Source organism: Megalops cyprinoides, chromosome 16, assembly GCF_013368585.1.
Source record: "Megalops cyprinoides isolate fMegCyp1 chromosome 16, fMegCyp1.pri, whole genome shotgun sequence".
Lineage (NCBI taxonomy): Eukaryota > Metazoa > Chordata > Actinopteri > Elopiformes > Megalopidae > Megalops > Megalops cyprinoides.
In genome coordinates, this window is record NC_050598.1 from 25,741,187 (window position 1) to 25,764,051 (window position 22,865).

At 49.5% G+C, this 22,865-nt stretch overlaps 1 protein-coding gene across 1 annotated transcript in view; it reads left to right on the forward strand.

The window, feature by feature from the left end:
* Positions 1-22,865, forward strand: part of LOC118790724 (ensconsin-like) — a 33,188-nt gene that overhangs the window by 7,977 nt on the left and 2,346 nt on the right. Inside the window, exons 2-17 of the mRNA XM_036547715.1 lie at positions 5,046-5,150; positions 5,741-5,821; positions 6,184-6,347; positions 8,127-8,238; positions 8,879-8,962; positions 10,432-10,539; positions 11,292-11,387; positions 12,209-12,304; positions 14,300-14,425; positions 15,931-16,061; positions 18,192-18,331; positions 18,707-18,945; positions 20,380-20,515; positions 21,933-22,113; positions 22,540-22,644; positions 22,735-22,788. Of these exons, the coding sequence (XP_036403608.1) occupies positions 5,046-5,150; positions 5,741-5,821; positions 6,184-6,347; positions 8,127-8,238; positions 8,879-8,962; positions 10,432-10,539; positions 11,292-11,387; positions 12,209-12,304; positions 14,300-14,425; positions 15,931-16,061; positions 18,192-18,331; positions 18,707-18,945; positions 20,380-20,515; positions 21,933-22,113; positions 22,540-22,644; positions 22,735-22,788 (1,958 nt within the window). The remainder of the gene's footprint in view (positions 1-5,045; positions 5,151-5,740; positions 5,822-6,183; positions 6,348-8,126; positions 8,239-8,878; positions 8,963-10,431; positions 10,540-11,291; positions 11,388-12,208; positions 12,305-14,299; positions 14,426-15,930; positions 16,062-18,191; positions 18,332-18,706; positions 18,946-20,379; positions 20,516-21,932; positions 22,114-22,539; positions 22,645-22,734; positions 22,789-22,865) is intronic.

The window sequence follows — 22,865 nt, forward strand, 5'->3', positions numbered from 1 at the left end:
ACAATATTACTGGTGGGGCTGTTGAATGCAGTGCATCCTTGCTGAGCATCGCCACTGCTAGCACTTCATGACCAGAAAAAGTCATTGTTGCATTTTACATCATTTATTTGTTAAAATCGAATACCAGTATGCAGTGATTACCAGGGGCAAATATTAACTTGCCATTAAGAAATAAAACATTAGCTTGACATAGAATAGTTCTGTGCATATAGGTGTTCCAGAAATATTAACAGGCAGTCTCAAGTGTACTGGCCATGACTTCTGGTCAGCCCTGCTAGTATGTGTCTGTGGCTTGCTGGGACAAATGGAACTTGCTGGGACCTGTTGTTCAACCCCGCTGTTTCAGAAAACATAAACAGGAAAAACACGAGAGTATGAATGGGGCAACCTTCAAGATATGGGTTTATACAGCCCACCAGCTGTAACAGTGACAAGTGTTACTATCAGTGTATACACGATGGGCCGCAGGTTAAATTCAAGGAGCATGTTGAATGGAAAAAAGTAACTTCTAACTTGTCAAACAACAAGTCAGGTACGTGCAGTGAGATTAAAATGAAATCTCAGATCCTGTGTCTCCTCAACACTGATCCTGTGTCTCCTCAAGGCACAGCCACTCTACAGTAGCACTGTCGGAGAAGGCCGTGGATGATGAAAGGGGTCGGCTTGTTTATGTGAACCCCCCCCCCCCAGCGGATACGTGCACTGTATATTCATCCATTCCGTTTGGTAAGGTTTTATTCTCTCTCCTCAGTGGAAAGCTTTGTTTAAAGGCTGCTGATTTGCATGTGGCGTGCTGCAGAGCCCTGTGCTTTTGATGAGGAGCAGCGCAGACGAGATGACTCAACCCACCGCCCCCCCTTTGCATATTCTCTGGGACGGGCTGCGGCGCCATTCTGGAGGCCCCTTGAACACGCTGCGTGCAGATCACTGCTACCGATTGCGAGCGTGCGCACACACGCGCACACACACAAACAACGCTTAATATTCCAATCAGAATTACAGTGCAAGTGTAGAGGGTTCTGGCAGTAACAGCAGCATTTAAGGATGCAGTGAAGTCCCGTCGTTATTGGTTGCAGCAGGTGTAGACAGCTGGGGGAGCAACCTGTGCCTTTTTGCCCAGTTATTTGCTACCGGTGTTCATGTGCTCATCACGTAAATCATTCTGAAATGTGGAATTCAGCACTTTTGGAACATGGCCAATATTACCTAAGAAACAGCTGTTTATATCATCAGTCTGTCTGCAGCTCTTCAGTATTCCAGCTAATCGCATAATATTATTCAGTGTAATTGAGCCTGGACTTTTGGATAAGTGTAGTTCTCACGCAGTATGTTGACTGTACTCCCGGAGGAAAGCTCTGCTGTTTTCCTTACTTCAGCAGGCTTTCCTAGCACTGCTATCTTTCTCTCTTTGATATTTGCACTCATGCAGTCTCAGAGACACACAGGTGAACTGCGTGTTATTTTGGGTAGGCCCTGGTGTTTCGAGGAAAGCCAGCTTGCAAGAACAAAGCATTCGCTGAGGCCGGACAGGCCAGTGGCAGAAATGTTCTCTCTTAATTTCTTTCGTTAATTCTTCATTATGTAAAGTCCAGATTCATTGGTCTAGCTTTGATTGCATGCTCACGCTGGTCGACTCTGAAACAGGCCGTTTATGGTTTATGACATCCGTTGAATAACAGCTGGCTGCAGCCTCCGCTCTTATGCTGAAAAGCAGTGAGCTGCACTGATACCCATTGGCCATGAGGGTGAAACAAAAATGAAAACCTTTTACTTAGCAACTACGTGGTGGTATTTCTTTCTCAACATAAGCGAGATTACAGTGTTTATATTAGAATTGACAGGAGTGCTGTGTGTCTCTTTTTTAGAGGACTGCTTTGTTCTTTTTATTATACCAGTTGTGTTTTGTGAGGAAAATGAAAATCCTGCTGGTTAAATTTAATGTTTTTCTAATGCAGAAAATGTCACACGTAATCTGATATTAAACAGCTGAGCTCTTGCTGTTCTTGTTAAATGATGAGTGATTTTGACTCAAATACTGTAACCTTATATATGTACTATATCTACTATAGCCTCAGTGAAGTGATGTTGCTTTGGGGGAGAGTGGATGACACAGCATTCATTCAGTCCTGCTTGCCACTTCCAGAGCTGTGGGATTTAGACACTAGGGAAACTGAACAATATGTAATACAAATTAACCAATAGAGAAATCAAAGCGAACATTGGCTTAACTAAGAGGGAGGCGTGCTTCCCCGTGTTGTACAGTTTATTGTGTGGCTTTCTACATGAGTGTGACAGGACATCTGGAGCTCTGACGCAGGAGATATCCATGAGTTTAAGGACCTGCCGGTAGCTCTCCTTTCCAGAACCTGCCCACTGCCTCAGGTAGCAACTGTTGCTATGCGACTGTTTGGAAAGAACTGCGTGAGCTGTGGGTAGGAGGAAGGGCTGTAGCTGGAACCAGGAAGTGTTTGCCTTGAAGTTCATTTGTCAGGTTTTACCCATTCTGTATGTGTGTGTGTGGTGTGTCTGTGTGTGTGTCTGTGTGTGTGTCTGTGTGGTGTGTCTGTGTGTGTGTGTGTGTGTGTGTGTGTGTGTGTGGTCCTTTCGCTGTCTCCTCCCTTGTTTTTGTCCTCTCTCCCTCCTGAGTGGGAGCATCTATATTAAGTGTCTCTCTACTGACTGGCACACTGCAGTGGCTCAGAGGAAACAGCAGGAATAATACTCCATCACAGCGATGGCGGCCCGTAGCATCCACCTGCAGGCAGCAGTGGCTACCTCTCCTCTCAGGGCTACAAACACAAACCCCTGAACCCTGTCAGTTCCCCACTCCATCCGGCAGCCTGCCAGGCTGAACTTCCCCGGGGAAAAAGGCCCACTAAAGGGTAATCAATGATGGCGTTCCTGTCCTAATCGAAAGGCCATTATCCACTCTCTGTTTCCGATCGCCCCGGCGCTGACGGAGAGAGCGCAGGGAAGGCTGCACTGCAGCACACAGCGAGCGTACCTTTCACGCCGTTTAATAACTGCCGAGGAACAGTGACCCGCCCCACACTCCCACCGGGATTAATCCAACCTAATTCATTAAACTTTGAGCCCTCCGGTAATCCAGAACTTGAAACCAGACACCGATAGCGTGTTTTTTTTGTTGTTGTTTGTTTGTCGGAAGGTTTTTTTTTTCTTTGTGTTTAGCAGGTTGGGTAACACTGTGGTTCTGGACCAGCCTTGCTTTTGGGGGGGGTTCTCTGCAGGGATCACTGAGTTTTTCCCCAGGATGTATCAGCCAGATATAGGTTGACCATCCCTCGTTTGTGCTTCCTGATTCCATTTTCATCTGCAGGTTACCTGTCTTCACTTCACTGTGTTCCCGACCCAACTTTGATATGGCAATTCATGCTTCCATTCTGCAGAAGCAGCATGAAACAGAACCAGACAGCTGACTTAAAGCAGCTTTTAGTGTCTGTCCTGCCCCCTGGAGAGTTCATTTGTTTTTGCTCCCCTTAAAAAGAATTGTGTCTGTAGTTCAGTGCAAACGGTACAACAGGTTACCAGAGAAGAGAGGAAGTGAGAGGAAGTGGCTAGAACAAGACCACAGGGTTATGCTGGCACTGGCTGTGCAGAGTGCTGTGTCACAATGTTGGAGCAGGAAGTCAGAAGTCAGTGCGTTGTGTCACTGTAAGAATCAGGAAGTAAGAATCAGGATGCCAAAGCGTCATTGGCTACAGCTTGGGTGCATCCCCTTGTGCCCGTCGCACAGAGGTGGCACTGAGTTACCACAGGAAGGAAAGGGGGGGGGGCAGCGTTCTGCAACCTCCCTGGCACAGCAGTCGGAGCGTAGTCACATGGCCATCCAAAGCCGCTCTGTCAGCATCCCAGCATGGCCTGAAGAAAAGGGCTCCAGGACCTGGTGATCACATCCTTCCTCTCCGTGTCAACTGGTCCTTGCAGGGTTATCTGCAGGAACATCTGAGAGAGCTGCTAACAGCGCACCAGCCACTGAACTGCACAACCCCGTTTTGATTCAGAACACATATGAGGCAGACAGTCATCAGTGAAGGCTGTAGGAGGTTGAGCGGCGTTTGCTGGAAACTGGGGGTTTACTGGGACCTGCTCACAGCAGACAACCTCTTACCCTCAGGCCCCAAGACAGGCCAGAGTCCAGTCCAGAGAGGACCAGCTCTGGCGACAGACAAATGGCAGTATTGTACTGTGTATTTAAAACCCACCAAGTCTTTGTCATTTCCGCACAAACAAGCCAATGAAAGGCTACGCAAGCCAAGCCTGTCCAGCAGCACATACTACCTCATGGAAGTGATGTCATAAAAAAAAAAAAAGCTTGCTTGTGTCTGTTGTGGTGACTGTGTTTGTTTCTGACTGTTGCTTTTTTAAGTTGGGTCTCAAGTGTGCGCCTGTATCTTATCAGAGGAACACTTTAAGTGACCCTACAGTCCACTGGTTACTGTTCAGTTCAGACACTCAGCATTGTACTCTCGTGTTACCCTTATGGCTGTAATGTCATTTTCAGTTTTGAAATTTTCCAGTTGCCTGTTCATCCAGTGTATGTGTATGTGTCACTCAGTGTACGGGTGAAATGCATGCGCAGTTGTGATGGGAGGTTTATTCCATTAGCGCAAAACGCTGGAAGTGATTAACAGGACAAGAATGTTGCAACTCCAGGCCAGCATTATATTTAGGTGTCTTGAGTAACTTAACTATTGAATATAGATTTCAGTGAAAACATAGGTCTGCCCCATCCAGTTGAGAAAAACTAGAGAAAAGTGCATCCAGGGGAAATCATATCACATAGCTGGTTGCAGGTTAAAGCTGCTTTGATCCTTTTTGAAAAATTTTTGACATCCGATATTTTGTGTAAGCTGCGTGTTTGGTTTTGGGTTAACCGCGTCCCCATCGTCTTTCTGTGCAGAAGGTAGTGCGGCATAGCACGTGTGTTAACAGCGCCCCCTATTGTCTGTCTGAGTAGAAAGTTGAGGGCCGTAGCACCTGCGCTAACAGTGTCCGCGGTCGTCTTTGTGTCATGTGACCCGCAGCTGCAGCTGCGCAGGCGCAGGCCGAGGAGAGGCGCAGCCAGGTGGGGAGCAGCCCAGGATCCGCAGCTGCGGCGAGCGCAGCGAAACCCCAGGGCGCACGACCAGGTAACGCCCACGCGCCCCACCCACCCCCCGTGACGCACGCACGCACGTGCACTCGCACACACGCACGTGCACTCGCACGCGCTCCCGCTCAGCACGCTGCGGAAGGACTTAATCGATGGGGCCAAACAGACACGCCCCGCGAGTACACGTGCTTCAGGCGGTATTAATTGGTATTAATAAGCTTTGCTGACACCCTGTGCTGCAGAGGTGTTCTGCTAATGCAGTAATCAGCGATGACAAAGCAGCATACTCTCTCAGCTTACCGCGGGGTGGGGCTTAATGTGGAGTTATCCTCAGTCTCAGCAGACCTGATACACGCGTAAAACCAGAGGATATTCACCAGCTAGCTGGAGTTAAGTCCCACACTGGCATGAGGAGACGAACCGTTATATCTCATGTGTGAATACCACGAGATATTTACTACACACAGCAAATAAACTGGAAGAAAAATAGGTGAATAAACTACAATTGCAGACAAGTAAACTGTAAGGATAGTAAGGAATACAGTCTACTCAGTACTTGTTTGGTGGTGGGGGGTGATGACAGCCGTGACAGGAGCGGCACAGACTCTCTGCTCTGTGTGTTTGCAGTCATTGATGGAGCAGCACTAAGAACAGACGACAGGCTGAGAGTGGCGAAGGAGAGGAGAGAAGAACAGGAGAAGCAACAAGGTAAACGGCCCTGCTGCAACTGCAGCTCATCCCCCTCGCGAAAAACCGCACGAGGAAAAGTGCGCTCAAACGCCGTTTATGCAAGAGTCTTTCAAGCCACGTTGCTCTAATCTATCGCTGATAATCGCTGGATTTTGTAACCGTTTGTTGCCCTAATTGTGTAACTGGTCATGACCCTGTGTAGTGGAATTCGAATGCCAAGTGCTTACAGTGCCCGGCTTAGCAGAACGGTTTTAGCGACGTCAGTGCCGTCGCTGTTGGCTCGGAACTGGCCCGAGCTGGCCCGGGCCCAGTGCTAAACTGGTTCCTGCTTCTCTGCCCCCTTCCCCCTGCCCATCCACCCCCCCCACCCCCGCCTCCAGCGGCGAGAGAGTCGCAGATTTTGGAGCGGGAGCGCAAGGCCAAAGCGCAGTACGAGCGGCAGATGGAGGAGCGGCAGCGGAAGCTGGAGGAGCAGCGCAGGAAGGAGGAGCAGCGGCGCGCCGCCGTGGAGGAGAAGAGGAAGCAGAAGCTGGAGGAGGAGAAGGTGGGTGTCGTAGGTCCTCCCCGGCAGCAGGGCGGCGCTACAGAGCGCCGCAGGGGGAGCGCTCACTGGGCAACAGTCTTGCCAGGACCAAGAGGTCTTCATAAGCGTGTGGTGTAATAAATAGTTAGAGAGAAGCTTTTTATTTGGCATTCAATTAGAAAATGCGTTCTTTGTTATTGAAAACCTTTATGCAACCCCATATTTTTGGGTTCACCAAATTCATACTAAGCTTGTCTCACCGCAGCAACCACTGCACTCACACGGGAGCCCTGAACTAAGACAGTCGCAAACTTTGCCTCTGGTGTAGCTAATAGCTACGCTACATTTTCGCTCTCCACCTCACCCAGCGGTCTGAAGCAGAGCGGGTGCTCATTGGAGGATAGACACCGCTCTGCTGATGTCATCCAAACAACTCTCAGGCACCTGGCAAATCACAGGGCTCCTGAGTGCACAGATACTAGGAGAGCCTGGCCGATCTTCCCACCCCTTTTCCCGGTGAAACAAAGCCGGTTTGGTTCACTGCTGTGGGTGCCAGGTCATCATCGTTGCATCATCGGTCGCTCAGGCTCTCACCTGTACACGCTTTCAGCGCTGGTGTAGAGATGAGGGGGAAAATGATCCATTGAAGGGAGTTACGTTACTGGTTTGTTTACTAAACAGAATCGCAGGCCCGGCACCGGAGCTCTCAGGTTACAGCAGAGGGAGAGGACAAAACACATGGAGGTTGCTTCTTCAGCTGAACCTTTAGCCCATCAGGGAATATCAAATACCAGGAAAAGCCTTGTTCAGACCAGAGAAACCTCTGCAGATTACTCATGGTTACAGCTTTATTTTCCAGCTGCAGAAATTTAACTCAACAGTTTGAAGCAACCAGTGCCTAGCTGGTATAGTTATTGATGCAGTAGGCGTAGTTTGTCCAATGTAAAGTACGCTTTGGATGAATTTGCAGATGGGCGTAATATTTTGCACATTTTTAAAAACTTATTCTTTTCCTGAATTTTTAAGCCATCGTGAGGCAATCACTGAGGTAACCAAAGTGCCATAGGACCATGACCATTGTAGCCCTCCTTTAGCTAATTGGCTATTTGGAAAAGCTTAAGTGTCTTCACCCGCTTTAACTTTGACAAGAAACACCTTTGGTATACTTGTTCAACATGAAGTACTGCACAAAGGTAAACTTTATTAAACTAATGGACAAACATTCTAGCTAGCCTGAATTGCCTCGCTAGTTAATAACATTTTTGTTTTCAGCCATAGGCATTGTCAGGCACTGAAGTACCAGTGGTTGTAATTTGTACTACTTAAGCAAGCTACTGTATTGCTATGTTTTAGATGTTTTGTTTTCAGTGTGAGAATTTTGTACTGTTTTTGCCGGTAGTTTAATTGTCACATGCCGTAGCCATGACTTATAATGCAGGGAGTTGAAGAGGATGTAGTGCCCTTCACCACTGCAGCACTGACCTCAGACAACATTACGCAGCTGCGCTGTATAGGTCAACTGTGTGTAAGAATAGAGCAGCAGCCTGCCTGAGTGTAGATCTTAGATATTGAATGACTGGAATAAAGCCTCCTTTTATTCAGGAGTATTTGCCTAAAGGGCGTCCTGTGTGTATGTGTGTCTGCCTGTCTGTCCTGTCTGCGTGTGTCTGTCTGTTCTGTGTGTCTGTGTCTGTCTGTGTGTGTGTCTGTCTGTCTGTTCTGTGTGTGTGTGTGTCCTGTGTTTGTGTGTGTGTGTGTGTGTCCTGTGTGTGTGTGTGTGTGTGTGTGCGCGGCCTGCAGGAGCATTATGAGGCGGTGGTGCGGCGCACGATGGAGCGCAGTCAGAGGCTGGAGCAGAGGCAGAAGCGATGGTCCTGGGGAGGAGGCATCTCTGACACTGAGAGCAAAACAGGTGAGACTGAGCACTCGGCTGCAGAGGCAGCGTTACAGCAGAGCCCCGCAGGCAGCCACTCTCCCGAGAGCACCGCACAGCGCTGATGAAGGCTGGGTCTGAGATGCAGGGTGGGCGGCTCACAGAGGCTGGGACTGAGTGCCAGCAGAGGCCTTTGAGAGGCTGCCTGTGTGGTGGCTTTACAGCTGTGTCTGTCACAACCATGTCGCCGCAGTGTGGACATTTTGCTTATTAGCTTCTTTAAATATTATATGTTTGCTTGCCTACTGAGTGTACCCCATATTTTAGAGTTGTTTTTAAGGCTGAGGTAATTGAATAATAAGGTTTTTTTTCCCCAGCACATTAAAGTATTTCTGTCATTGTTGCTGCGATGGTAATAAGAGATATTTTTGACACATCATAAGGCTGCATATGACTTATCTTTACACAAATATGTATAGTATGCCCCTCGGCAGTTTTATTTCAGGATCTCTGTCACTGTCTGGCTGTCGTGTTGATTAGCCACAGTGCAGAAATGCTGGCAAAGATAGAAATCTCACGATGTTATCGCCACCATGCTCCTGCCTCAGCCATGGCGAGACGGAAGACTGTGGCCTCATCTCTCTTGTCTCGCGTTTGCGATCTCTCTGCCCCCTTCCAGGTGACGGTGACGCCGTCGTCTCCTGCCCCGTAGCTATAGTCGTATCGCCCTGTTCTCCAGAGGAGCAGCAGAAGACGCAACCAGGTGCTGCTTGGTACCGGCTCACCTGCAACCTGTAGCACGGGCTGGCTCCTCCCCCTAACCCACTGGCTCACTACTAATGGCCCATTTGTCCTTGCCTTCCTCACTCAACACTTTTCGTCCGTCACCTGCTTTCACATTCACTTCTCTCCAAGCACTTCCAGGTCAAGGGTCACAACGGGCACTGCATCCCCTTCACTGTTGAGAAGCGCAAAAGGCACAGAATGCTGCACTCCTTTTCCCGTTTTAACATCCGTGTTTTGGCCACTGTGTTAACGCTTTGAAGAGCTCGCTCCCTCAGTACTGATGTCTGATGTCATAAGAGCCCTGTTACGTATGGCATTGGAGTATTAGCCTCTCGCTTTCTGATGTGTCACTCCTGTGGAAAATTGAAGTTTGAGCAAGCTGTTTTCACATTGGTTAGATGTGGTTGGTTTAGATCTGTCTGTTTTGAGCTGTGTGACTTAGTTTCTGTATTGAACAAGTACACCGCACAGAATTGTGTAAATCTGTTTTTTGTTTACACCACCAAAGCCCAAAGCGTGTGCAGTTATAAATGTGCTTGTTCTTTTCAGTTGTTGAATACTGAAAATAATTCATAGTATATTGGCAAGAATTTCAGCAATCACTTTTTTTCCTGATGCAAACCTTCATATTTATTTCCTCAATTGTAACAGTACCGCAGCAGTATTTGAGGAATCAGTGGAAGAGGTGGATTACTCCTGCCAAGAATGTGATTTTTTTTCATAGAATGACAGGACTATAAATCGAATGCCTGTGGTTTACCTAGGTGTCACGTTAGCCTTAGCACCAGTATACACATTCTGTGTGAGAATGGATGAGTGTCTGATTGCTGTAGGTACATGTGAAATGCCTCTAAGTTAGCAATCTCATTTGTAAGCTTTTTGTTGTTATTTTTGCTCACTAACAGTCCTTTGCCCTGTGCTTTGTGAATGGCGTTGGTTTTGCTCTCTGAAGTGGGCGCTTTCGTCGAGTGACATAAACAATGCATTGTTACAAATGAATGCAAGCGCTGTCTGTTAACAAGAGTTGCAGTGTAAAGCAGAACCTAACAGCAGGCTGTAGCTACTAATGTGGGAAGGAATGGGATGTGTGTCACTGTGTGCACTGTGGACTCCTCAAAAAGAATGATATTTTTGCAGTCTGAGTAAGTATGACAACCATGTGCTTTAATCGTGAGTTGGGGGAGGAGAATGACGAGAGAGTGCGTTTCAATTGTTCCATCTCACATAAGGATATCCCCTTTCTTCCATCTGTGTGCATTCTGTGAAATGGGAACTGTGATTTGGGCAGAAGGTCAGAGTCAGGGGGCCAGAACAGAGTGGGTGGCTGGGGGCACACAATCCTCCCTGCTCCACTGTCTCCTGTGTGTTCTCCTCTGTGTCCCTGCGTGTGATTCGTCAGCAGCCCGTAAACCCCGCCCCCTTCTCGTCTGTGTCTCGTGTCCCCAGTTGACAAGCGCTCTACGTCCACCATGAACCTGAAACAGCAGGGTGACGCGACCGTCAGCAAGCGCCTGTCTTCCTCCTCCGCTACCCTTGTCCACTCTCCTGACAAAAGTAAGTACCCACCCTGTTCCCCCCCCTCACTGCCCCGAAACACACTGCAATGCCTTTTTAAAAATCCCCCTTACCCCCAGGGATGAGAGTTTGTGCCCCTCACATACAGAGGACCAGCAAGAGTCCAACAAACGAATGTCAGCACCATATCATGTGATCAGCACACACTGGCCTACCCGCAGTTCAGCTTCCAGAACAATCTGGAGTGAGACCCGAAGCTGCAAAAGGGGATTAGCTGTGGGTTTTTGTCAGTGGTTTTGCTGTGTTGATGAGCAGAGTTGCTTTCTGTTTTCCATTTTCCATTGCAGTGCAGCTCTGCCTCATTCACTAGATTTGTCTGAGTCTGTTCTGTTTTTGACTTTGGTTTCCTGCGTTGATGTGCTAAAAGGGATTGGTTTCAGATCTGTGCAGATTAGAATCTTTCCAGTTTCTTTCTCTGCAGCGGTCGATGCGGATCATCACTGGCCGCTCTCCCTGAAACGACGCGCTCCATTTCCTAACGAGATTTTCCGTTTTTTTGTTTCTTTCATCAGTTTCTCATTTGCAGCCCAACTGGGTCAGGAAAGCACAGAACATCCCAGTTTTTGACAGCTTGTATTGATTATCACGCAGAGTGTGCAAAGGCATTCCATAAGCTTCGCCTGCGCGCGGCACTGTAAGGCCCCACAGACTGTCGCAGATTGAATTCCCTCTTAAGGTGTAGACGCACTTCCGCTGCTGCGTCAGGTTGTGAATTCTTCTTTGTTCCTCAGGTATTAAGCGGAGGAGCTCTTCTCTAAACCGGTTGCCTAGTAACGCCTCCCAGCCTGCTAAGGACCCCCCGAGACAGCCTCAGGTGGCACAGACAGGTGCAGGAAGCGTCTCTGTCCCCACGCTGTGTTCCTCTCACTCCCTTTAAAGGGCTGGCATTGAGGTCCTCACCTGCCCCGCAGCAACACAGGAGGGTTGGGATTGGCTTCACTTGAGAGACTAGAAACTTTATGAGATTAAATTTAGAGTCAAGACCTGTTACTCTCACTATTAGATGCTCACCACATCCTGTCTTGTAACCAGGGGAGACATTATGGTTTCAATAAAACAGTTAAACACTGTTCATACGTATTTGTTGCGATCATTATATGAAGAAGCTGGTAGTCTGTTAATCATGAACCAGGCCCTCTTGTCGCCAGCCCTTTAAACAGTGAGTTCTGTGTCCTGTTGGACACTAAGCAGTCAGAACTACAGCAGTTCACACCCCTCCGGGTATTTGTCTTTGGAAGATGAGGGAAACCGGTTAGTGACATTTACCGTAGAGTTGTGACCATTTCAGCCGGTTTGTTATTTGAGTTTGCTAAACCTCTGCAGAAGTGTTTGATTGTTTACCTTGCCCTTGTAGTTGCAGAGCATAGCCCAGCCATGTTACCCAGCCTGCCAGTCTCAATGGAACGCAGTTTATAATCCTCACAGTGAATATATTTTTCAGTTTTTCTTGCTCCTGAAAAAACTCATTAGACTGTAATTTGGGCACTTCAGTTTATTTAGTCAGATCCATTGTCATAGTTTTAAGTTAGCTGTGCAATTCAGTAAACCAGGTGAGACCCATATGATGCTTGGAGAAGCAAACCTCCACAGCATCGGTAAGAGGTAGTCAGTGCTCTGTAACATTGCCCCTGTCCACTCCTCCCCATAGGCCCCACAGTGAAGAGAAGGAGCTCCTCCCTCACTCGGATGGGGGGCAAATCGCAGCCCTCCCCAAAACTAGAACAAGGGACAAAGGACGAACCAGGTGGCTAGCCCCGGTGGCTCTTTTTTTTTTATGTGTTTACACAACATGTTTACGCTGCCGAAGCCCCCAACTAATACCGGCTGCGCGCTCGTGAGGCTGACTCACTCTGTCTTACTCTGTGTCCTCACTTGAACTGACCGTCACACACGAGCTGGGAATAACTGGCTTAGGTGACGAAAGCCTTAATCTGCAGAGGCACGCTGAGGGCACCGTGTAGCACCGCGGTGCGCGAAACTGCGTTCCTTTCTCGCCTCTCTCCCTCCGCTCCGCAGTCCAGTCGGCCCGTGCTCGCTCACTCGCTCACTCGCCTGCCCGTACGCCCGGCTCTTAACACCCTCCCCCCACGAGCCCCCGGCTGGCTCTGGGAACAGGCCGCTGTTGTTCACCTGCTCCTCCGCGCTTTCTCGCCTTGTGCCACAAACTCAGCGAGGCTTTTGTCTTCCAACACGATTGTTACTGTATGGTGCATGAAGCGTTCGCTCACAGCTAATCTTAACCCCCTTTTTTTGTTTTCCACTCTCCAGGAATGGAGCGTTTGTGCTAACACAGGAATGGAGCGTTTGTGCTAACACAGTGCTGTGTTGTTTTCACGTCACCATGTTGTTGCTTTTCCTCCCTGTCACAGATGAAGCAACGGCAAAGCAGCCGCTTTCGTCACAGCCGTTCCTGTGTGTGTCAGTGCCATCGGAGCGCTCCAGCGCCCCATTCAAACCGGCACTGACACACACAGGGAGTGGAAGATGTCTTCTGTGTGTTTAATGTGTTCTTGCTACAAATTATGTGTGCTTTGTGAATTCAAGTATTGACAAGATGAAGTGTCATGTGACTTTGCTTCCTGGACAAAGTGTTTGTTTGTTATAAACTGATGTCATTACCCCCCAGACCCCCCCTCCCCCCACACACACACACACACACACACACACACACACACACACACACACAAACCTGCATTGACTGCATACAGGTGCCCTGCACTGTGTCTCCTTACTGCCGAGAGAGTGGGTACCGTTTCCAACACAGCACAGCATCTGTGACTGACGCAGCGGGAGCTCTCTCCCAAGGGTGCTCCCTCCTTAACGAGTCACTTAATTACACTCTGAGGCCCTGGATCTCGTCCCGTCCAGAGAGCCTACGCTGTGACCTTCTCTGATTGGATCAGGCCTTCAGCAGATGCGTCTTCATCAGTAGATAGGCACTCGCTGTCAGAAGAACCATTTCTGTTTAAAATTGGGGGGGGGGGGGGGGACACAAGGGTCAGGTAGCGTAGCTGCATGTTAGCCCCCAGACGCTTCGCAACAAAGGAAGAGATTGAGGATCCTGCATTAGTTAGGGTTTAAAATTAGGAGAGATTTACGTTTTTTTTCTTTTTCTTTTTATAAGTGTTCTTGTTTCATCTCCTTTATTGTAACTGGGGTTACAATACAATCAGTGGGACATTACTCTCCTCAAGTCTATGAAGGCAAGAGCTCTTTGTCTCTGTGGTAACCTGCAGAAAGGTTGCATTCTGCTGGGTTTAATTGGAGTGTATGAGCAGTAAAATTACATTTATGCTCACACAAAGCATTGTTACGGATGCTTCCACTCTCACTTATTCTGGGTTGCCAGTCTCTAAATTCAGCTGGTGCTGTAGAAACAGAAGAGCTCTTGCCTGGTCACTGTCGTCACCTTGCTCACTCCCGTCTCCCTCAGTCTACCCTTCACACCCAGCGCACTCACCCCTCACTCTGCTGTGATCACTAACCACCGCGACCGTTTACCTCCAGCTCCCCCCCCCACTGTTTCAGATGGCTTTGATTTGTGTCATTATCAACTGGTTCAGTCACTCCCGAGGTGCTTTTGTTGACGTCTTGATTTTTCTCTCCTGCTGGTTTGGTTCATGTGGTCCCCCCCCCTCCACCCCCCCCCCCCCCCCCCTCACCTTTATGTTTCCTTCAACCCGCTCTGTGTTCTGTTCTGTTCTGTTTTGTTTGCGACGCGCGTCCGGCGGGTTGGTAGCTCGCCGCAGCCTGGCGAGCCCCCTGGATAGTGGTGTCCTCAGTCGCCTGCTCACCCCCACCCAGGCTTCGCTAGCTAGGAGCAAGAGCGCCGCCACCCTTTCCGCTGAAGGAGCAGATTCCCAAGGTAACGGGGCGCCCCGCCCACAGCGATCGTCACGGGAGACGGAGGAGGAGGAGGAGGCAGGGCCTCGCCGGGGGGCGGCGGCCCGCGCCCATGGCTGAGCTGGTGTTTTGTGCGGTGATTGCTGTGGTGCTGTGCGGTGATGTCATCGTGGTGCAGTAGCGTCGCATGCTGTCTGCGCATGCAGTCTGCGCAGACAAGGACGCAGCTGTGAGTCGTGCAGCAGTTAGAGTATGTGCGTGTGACGCGGTGTCAGGCCTGAAATAGAATAAGACTCAGACACATTCAAGGAACCTCGCTGTGGATGCAGTGAGTTTCCCAGCAGATTTAGTGTAAGCTGCTTACCTGTGTGCCTGTGCATGTGAGAATTAATTAGTGATGAAGAGAAGATAGGCAAGGACTATTGTCACTGCATCAGTTACAGAGGCCGAGACAATTTCCCTGCTGCTGTCTGGCCAAGGGGAAGTTAACAGGTTATAAAACACATCCACACTTCACATAACTTTAAATAATTCACATTACTGATGCCACTGCATATATTTCCCAGGGAAGTCCATTCAGTCGGAATTCACTTGGGCAAAATTCAGTCATTTACACTCTTCTCTTTCCTGGGATATGGGGGACACATGGTGTGGTCTTGCTCATGATGATACAGTAAGATGTTATTCAGTCTGGATTTCATCTGTCAAAACACACTGAATTTACATAAGGGCTTGTGGATCAGATTGAGTCATGCTTACCTGTTATAATTCAGTATGGTGCATGTAACCCCAAGTAACGTGTCTCTGTATTAAAGGATAAATCCTAAAATGTCTCCTCCCCCCACCAACCCCCCTATATATAATATTGAATTATTAGAGGTACATTTGTTGTAAATTGGGCGTAACTGTAGAATTTTTATTTCTGAAAGTTAGCCTTTCATGTGCACAGTGTATTACTTATAAGGTGGTACATAAATATTACCCATCTGAAATCACTGTACCCCAAAACACGCCAATGTATTTTAGTCTCCAGCCTGTACTAAAAGGAACAGTGTTGCCCTCTCACTACTAAAGCATGCAGTGCTGCTGGGGTGTGCTGGGAGGCTGGGAGGAGGGGCCGCCGTGCGTGCCGAGGCAACAGTCCCGCTCTGACAGCGGTGGGGTCTGCGGTGCACTGCCATGCGCTGGTGTAGGGCTGCGTATTGGGAGCTTGGAGGTCATTTGAGCTTCGGGGCGCCCTCTCTCCCCGCCTCTGAAACCCCCCTCCCCTTTCTTCAGCCTTCTGAGTCCACTGCTTTTAATCCTGTGAGTGCAGTAAATCCAGTATCTAACACGCGTCAATCTTGTTTTGTTTTGCCTCCTCTCCCTCCTCTTACTGTCCCTCTCTCTCTCTCTCTCTCTCTCTCTCTCTCTCTCTCTCTCTCTCTCTCTCTCTCTCTCTCTCTACCCCGCCCCTGCTTGGCTTGCTCCCCTCGGCTGCTTCTCCCCTTCCCATTGGCCGCGCTCCAATGACTTGTCCTTTATCAGAGTCTCGCCTCTGTCCTCGTTCAGCCTCGGCCAGCCCCCTGCACCCGCGGGGCCCGCTCCGCAGCCGCAGCATCGACCGCAAAGGCCCCCCTTCGTCCGCATCCTCCGACGCGGCCGCCGACAGCACGCAGGTGAGCACGCCTGGCACCGACACTCCCACAGGTCAGGGGACAGGCGGAGTCCCCCGGAGACGCAAGGCGAGCTGCTTCTCATTCACCTGCGGTAGCGTTATCATGCGCTCAGGTGATTGTGCCCAGTCAGCAGGTGCTCCAAGTGTTAATCGGTTGTGAATGGAAGGGTACCTCTAGCTTGGCTCAGCGTTGCGTGTCCTCTCTGTGCTGTGTCCTTAAGTCACCGGCTCTGTGGGCTCCTGACAGCCTCTCATGAAGCGCAGACAAATCTGCAGATGAAGCCTAAGGCCCCAAATGTCACGCTTATTAGTAGTATGGAGCTGTAACTTGCTGTGTTGAAACTCATTTTGTGTACGTTCATTCATAACCTGGTTCATTGGCTTTATGTTCCAGAGAAGCTGTGGTGAATACAGGTGGTGCATTTGCCTCCTGGTTCTCAGTGTTAGCCTGTCAGTATTTTGTTTAGCTTATGTGGTTGAAATTGACTTTTATTTTGAATTTTCAGAATCACTGTTTCACCAAAGCAGTTGTTGCGCTTTTGCGTGTGCGTGCGCGCGTGTGTGTGTGCGTGTACACCCTGCAGAGAGGAGAGTGCAGTCTCACTCTGACTGTCGCCAGCCAGCGGACGCACTCGTTGCACTATGAATGCCTGTCATAGTTTTGTTGGACTTGTTGAACCAGTTTGACTTCAACAGATCACGGGGCTGAATGATTTTACGTTGTCGTGTCATATCCTTCATGACATACTCCGGAGTAACGAGCACAGGCTCGAATAGCACCCGCTTATTTTCATAACACCTGTTTCATTTGACTGTGTTATTTCAGGGGCCTTGCTTTCAGGATCGCTCGGCCTGATATCTCCTCTGCAGTGTCCGTAGAGAGGAAGACCGATACAGCAAGCTCCTACAGGGAAGCAAATCCTGGCCTGTGATGGCTTTCATAAGGAAACGCTGAGAGTGGACTCAGCACTGGCTTTTACTCTCCTTCCTCTATTGGTATAAAGAGGGGCATTGTCAGCACTGGAGACAGAGGCATACAATAGCCCCAGCAGGTCAGGCAATGCAAAGCAGGGCCCGTCCCCGCCCTGCTGGAGAGCAGAGAGTGCTGGGGATCGGAGCACAGCCGATCCCTGAGAGAGAGACCTCCAGCCTCGCTCTCATGGAACACGCTGGCTCATCCAGTCCACTCGGCTAAATGCACATGAAGTCTTCTTTACGGGATGATGATGAGAAATTAGGAGTTCTGAGCAGGTTTTTAGTTTGTCCTTTTAGCCAGGTCCCTGGTCTCATTAATGCCGCTGCTTAACCAGCGTACTCCCATCTCCCTGGTATGAGGTGGTAATCATGCTGACCTGCCATGTTTCTCAGACTAGGACGCTCCGCTCTAAAGATAAATTAAACATTTCCACTCCAGTGAGGCCAATAGGAAGCTCTTCGGTGTGTACAAGGAGAACTGTAATAATGGATATGAGGTGACAGCTCTCCTTGTAGAAGGAATTCTCCCCCTCTCCCCAAGGCGAGAGAGTACAGTGGAGCTTTGCAAAAGCTGCAGTGAGTTGTCATTCTGTACTGCCGGTGCTGAGAGGGGTGGTGGAAGTTGTCCTTGGTAGAGACACTTTCCCTGTCCCTTCGGGAACTGTCCCTCTGTCTGTCTCCGTCCTGTCTGACTGTCAGCTGAGGGGCTCTGCAGACACCAGGCTGCATGAGCTCTGATGCTATTTACACTGACAAGTTAACCCCCCAGCCCTACGTATGGAGCTACCCATAAGCCTGTGCTCTGATTGTCTTGACCAAGTTAAAATAGGATGTCTGTGAGAGAAAGATTTAGAAAATGAATCCTGGATCACATTTCTCTTCTTGTTTTAACCCCCCTGGTTTGAATCGCTTCTGGTTTGAATGCAGCCCTGGTTTGAATGCACATCTTTAGCTTTCTTAATGGTGTAAGCCATTTATGCAGTGACCACAGCTGAAGAATGAGCAGAGCTGGAATGGGTTTAGTGTGTGACCTCTTTCACATTTCATAGGGTCATAGTGCATGAGTGCCTTGGGCTTGCTTTGGTTTGTGTGATTCGACGCCCTGAGGGATTGTGTGTTGTGCTCCCTGCCCTTCCTGCCTCTTTGTGACGGCCAGAAAGCTGAGAAGGAGAAGCGCTTTTCTTCCCCCGGCGGGAAACGCCCAGCCTCCCCCGCCGACGTCCCAGGCCGACGCCGCTCGCCCTCCCCCTCACCGTCCACCGCCAGCAAGAGACCCCCGTCCCCGTCGGCAGCCAGGCGAGATCCCGCTCTGACCTCAGCACAGACACAGAGCTCCTCGCCCCCCCACATTCACTGTTTACCTGTGTTAACGTGAAATGTGTTCCTCTTTCAACACTGACTGGTATTCATTAGATGTCTGACTGCCACATTGTAGAATCAGCTGTGTCTCTGCGTACAAATGATACTTTTCTGCCTTAGGGTGTGGCTTAAGTGTAGGTGACAGTTTCACTGATATTTCCCTCTTTAATGCATGTCACCTGTTCACTCAAACTACATCAGTGTAGCTCGCTAGTTCCTTACTCTGTTTTTCACTTGTGTGGTTGATTGACGCGTGCAATAATTCTGTCTTGTGTGTTGACACCTGACCTGTTGTATCACCTTCCTTTGCAGCAGGCAAAGCCCAGTCAACCGCCCCCCATCGCCCAGTGGGACCAGACAGCGTCCGCCCTCCCCACAGCCCACCTCCAAGCCCCCTCCCATCCAGCGCCCCGCCCTCACCCCCACCGGGCCCCCCACCCTCCGCAAGAGGGACTCCAGGCCTAAGGAGAACCTTCCCTTGCAGCCTGTCGCCCCCGTGTCCCCAGAGAACCCCCCAGCGAACACCACACCCACCAGCAAGACCAAAGATGGTGAGTACAGATGTGGGAGCAGGGAACTGATCTGAGATCAGTCCTGTCCTGCTTCAGCTGAGTCCCCGCTTCATCCTGAGTTGATTCATAATTGTAGCATTAGTCAGATCCAGCTGTTAGAAATATGCAGGCAGACGAAACCAAATTCAGCTCCCTGAGTCTTTTACTTTGTGGGCCACAGCTTTCTGGGGGTGCTGTATCTCTAGGGACTCGAGCTAAAACCAGAGGGCCAGTCGGCCCAAGGATAGGAAACCCTACCCTTCAGCACTGTTAGGCACTACAACAACTTCTGATACAACAGCCCGCCACTGCATTTTACATTTACATTCATACATTTGGCAGACGCTTTTATCCAAAGCGACTTACAAGTGCGTGTGGATCACTGTGTTCCAGCAGCTCTTCTGCCACTTCCCCCTGAGTTATCAGTGACGTGGCAGCCCCAAACCCACAGATTATTGTCTGTGTGTGGGGTTCATTTGCTAGCGTACCGCATAAAGGCTCATCGGGTTATCAGGCGAGATGCACCACCCGCTGGTCAGATGCAGGTATTGCAAGACGGACACCTTCCCCGGAAGATGCGGAGTGCAAACAGACCATTCCTTTGTAAACAGGATTTTTATTTACTGTTTCAGCTGCCCTCATCAGAGCATAGCATGATGATTTATTTTACTATTCATGCTTGGTACAGTCAGCCCCTTGGGCTGTGCATGTGTGTGCGCGTGTGTGTGCGCGTGTGTGTGTGCGCGTGTGTGTGTGCGCGTGTGTGTGTGCGCACGCGTGCGTGTGTGTGCACGCGTGTGTGCGTGTGCACGCGTGTGCGCACGTACACCCTGCAGAGAGGAGAGTGCCGTCTCACTCTGACTGTCACCAGCCAGCAGACGCACTCGTATGGGGACACAGCAGCCTTGATGAGCCGTGTGGCTGAGACCGTTAACACCTCCCGCTGCGCCCTGGTGCCCCTCTGTCCCATCCCCTCAGACACGCCCCTCTGCCTGCATCATCACAGCCACGCTCAGAGTTCACCCTGACGCCCCTTTTTAACCTCCTTTCCTCTCCAGCAGGGCCCAGCCATGTAGACTCACCACGATCAGTCCCCATGGACCACCTATGTGATAATCATTTTCTTCCCTTTCGTGGCCTTTGCATTGTAATGCATACTTAATTACGTGTGTGAATTTTGCGCTGTAGAATTTTAGCAGATCAAGTAACAAGACTCTGTAGTTATTGTGGTCTCTTGCTTTTGTGTTTATTACTATTTAATCTGTATATATTCATTGCGCTGTTTAATCTGTGGTGCATAAAGAGAGATGGGCTCCGTACAGAGTTCGCGATTAAGATGCAGAGATTAAGATCCCCGTTTCTCAGCATTAACCGCTTCAGTCCCCCTGGGGGCCGCTCTAAAGCCGCTGTGTCCGTCTCGCTGTCTCCCCGTAGACCCCAGCGCCAAGGCCATCGCGGGCACCACGTCTGCCGAGGAGGCCGCCAGGATCCTGGCGGAGAACCGGCGCCTGGCGCGAGAGCAGAAGGAGAGAGAGGAGCAGCTGAAAGCGCAGAGGGAGGAAGAGGAGAGGTGAGGATGAAGAGGCGCAGGGTCGCGCCGCGCGTGGCCAGCACAGCGGTGTCTATTTACGGATAGTGTTCCTAGAAAACATGAATTAATGTTAGTCTCCCTATAGAAGTTACATTAAACTGATGTAAATAAACTTGTTAAATGGTGCAGAAAATGTCGCTCAGGATGGATCATCATCACAATCAGATCTAGTCTGAGTTCAGATAGATTTCATTCTATACGGGCTGTCCAAGCTTCTTGGGATTATCAGTCTGATCTGTGACAAAGATGCCCTGTGGAAAACGTTTTCCGGTAAAAGGGATTCATCTACTTTGTGTGAATCGTTATCCGATTTGTTTGGCGACCATGCTTGCGCCAACTTCAGAAGAAAGAAGAACAGACTGGGACAGTTAGTTGCTTTAAGACACCTAAGAAAGATGACAAGCAGAAACTCAAAAGCATCATGCTGAGCAGATTGTATTGAAGGAAATTTAAGCAGCCCAAACAGCTATTGAAAGGTGACTGCAGTGCATGTGTTAATAACTCAGGTCATGAGATCATGTTCTGCTGCAAGAACAGGCAGACGTTGAGCTGTTTCTTTGTCACTGCTTCCTTTCAGTTGGCCCCTCCCGGGCTGAGATGGCAAACGCTGATACCTGCTGATAATTTTGCAACGCCTGAATCACGAACTGTTAAAGAGCATTTATAATTTCAGAAAGTGAAGCCAGCCGAAGTTTTATCAGTATTTATTGTAGCCAACTGACAAGAAAAGTAGGTCTAATGTGCAATAACTCAGAAAGCACAGGGGAGAAATTTAAAGTATCACAGAAAGTAAAAGGTAAAAACAAAATGGGATTGCTGACATTGCTGAATAAAGCATAAGGGCTCAGTCAGCTTAATTCATAAAAATACTCATAGGACTCTGCTAAGGATCACTTAATATTTTTTTTCATTTGCCTTTATTATTTAGAAAATTGGTTCTTCATTTTGTCAATGAGATGGTCACGATTTGGTCATTTGTAAGTAGAGGGAAGCTTATAATGTAGAGAGAGGAGAGGAAGGCCGTGCTAGACTTGGACAGTGTTCTACGGCAGGTGCTTAGATTAATATCAAGAACATCGCGGATGACTGTCAGAGTGGCCAAGGTGGTCAGTGTCATGAAATCATGTTCGCGTTTTTAAAGTTAACCCACACTGCAAGGTGGATCAGAATCTTCTACACAGGGTCCCTGTATCCTGTGTAGAAGTGAACGGCTGTTACCGCTGAGTGTTATGACGGAGGAGTTTGATGTTGAATGAAATGCTGTTGTCACTGAATGCTGTAATGGGTGATTAATGGCTGTTTGTTTTTGCTGAATGCTGTAATAAGAGTTTAGTGAGCGATGCTATGATGACAGCTAAGTGAGTAAATACGGAACGTGTCGCCCCCGTCTCCGCAGGCTGAGGAAGGAGGAGGAGAAGCGTGCCGCTGAGGAGGAGCGGGTGAGGAGGCTGGAGGAGGAGAAGAGAAGGGCGGAGGAGAGGAAGAGAGAAGAGGAGGAGCAGGCCCGCGTGGCGGAGGAGGAGAGAGTGCGGCTGGAGCAGGAGGAGCAGGAGAGGCAGGCCCAGCTGCAGAGGGAGGTGAGAGCTCGTCAGCCCACACACTGCGGCAGCGGGCAGGGTCAGGAGGGCAGGGGCCTCCACCAGACTGGCGCTCTGTAACGAGCCCCTGGCCTGGGCCCACTGTGGACAGGGTGGACTGAGTAGCAGTCAGGATCTGTGAGAAATGGTGAAGAAAAGTAACGTGGACATTATGCTGTTTTAACAAGATTTGCTTAAATCTGAAATATGAAAGATTCCAAGGCTTTCAGTTCATAGAAATAATGTTTTGCTTATGGTGTATGTCCTCGGAGTGATTGGGTTGTTTTGATTGGTAGGTTTTGACTGGTCATGATACCATGAGTGTACTTGCACATCGTGGGAGTACATCATGGCTGGCTTGTGCTGATTGATGTGATTGGTCGGTGGGTGGGATGGGTGATCTGATCGTTTGCTGATTGGCTGCAGCGCGAGGAGGCGGAGGCGCGGGCCCTTGAGGAGGCGGAGAAACAGAGGGAGGAGAGGGAGAGGATCATGCAGCAGAACCAGCAGGAGCGCATGGAGAGGAAGAAGGTGAGAGTGGGCTGTAAAACGTCGCCTCGCACGGCGAGTGGCCGCTCCATGGCGCCATACTGACGTCTCGTTCCATTTATGCCTTTTCAGAGGATTGAAGAAATAATGAAGAGGACCAGAAAAACCGACCAAAACGATTTCAGGGTAAGCAGCAGCACTGAGAAAAGAGAAGTGTTTTTAATCATCATATTAGATGTTGGCCATATAATAGTGTTACTGTT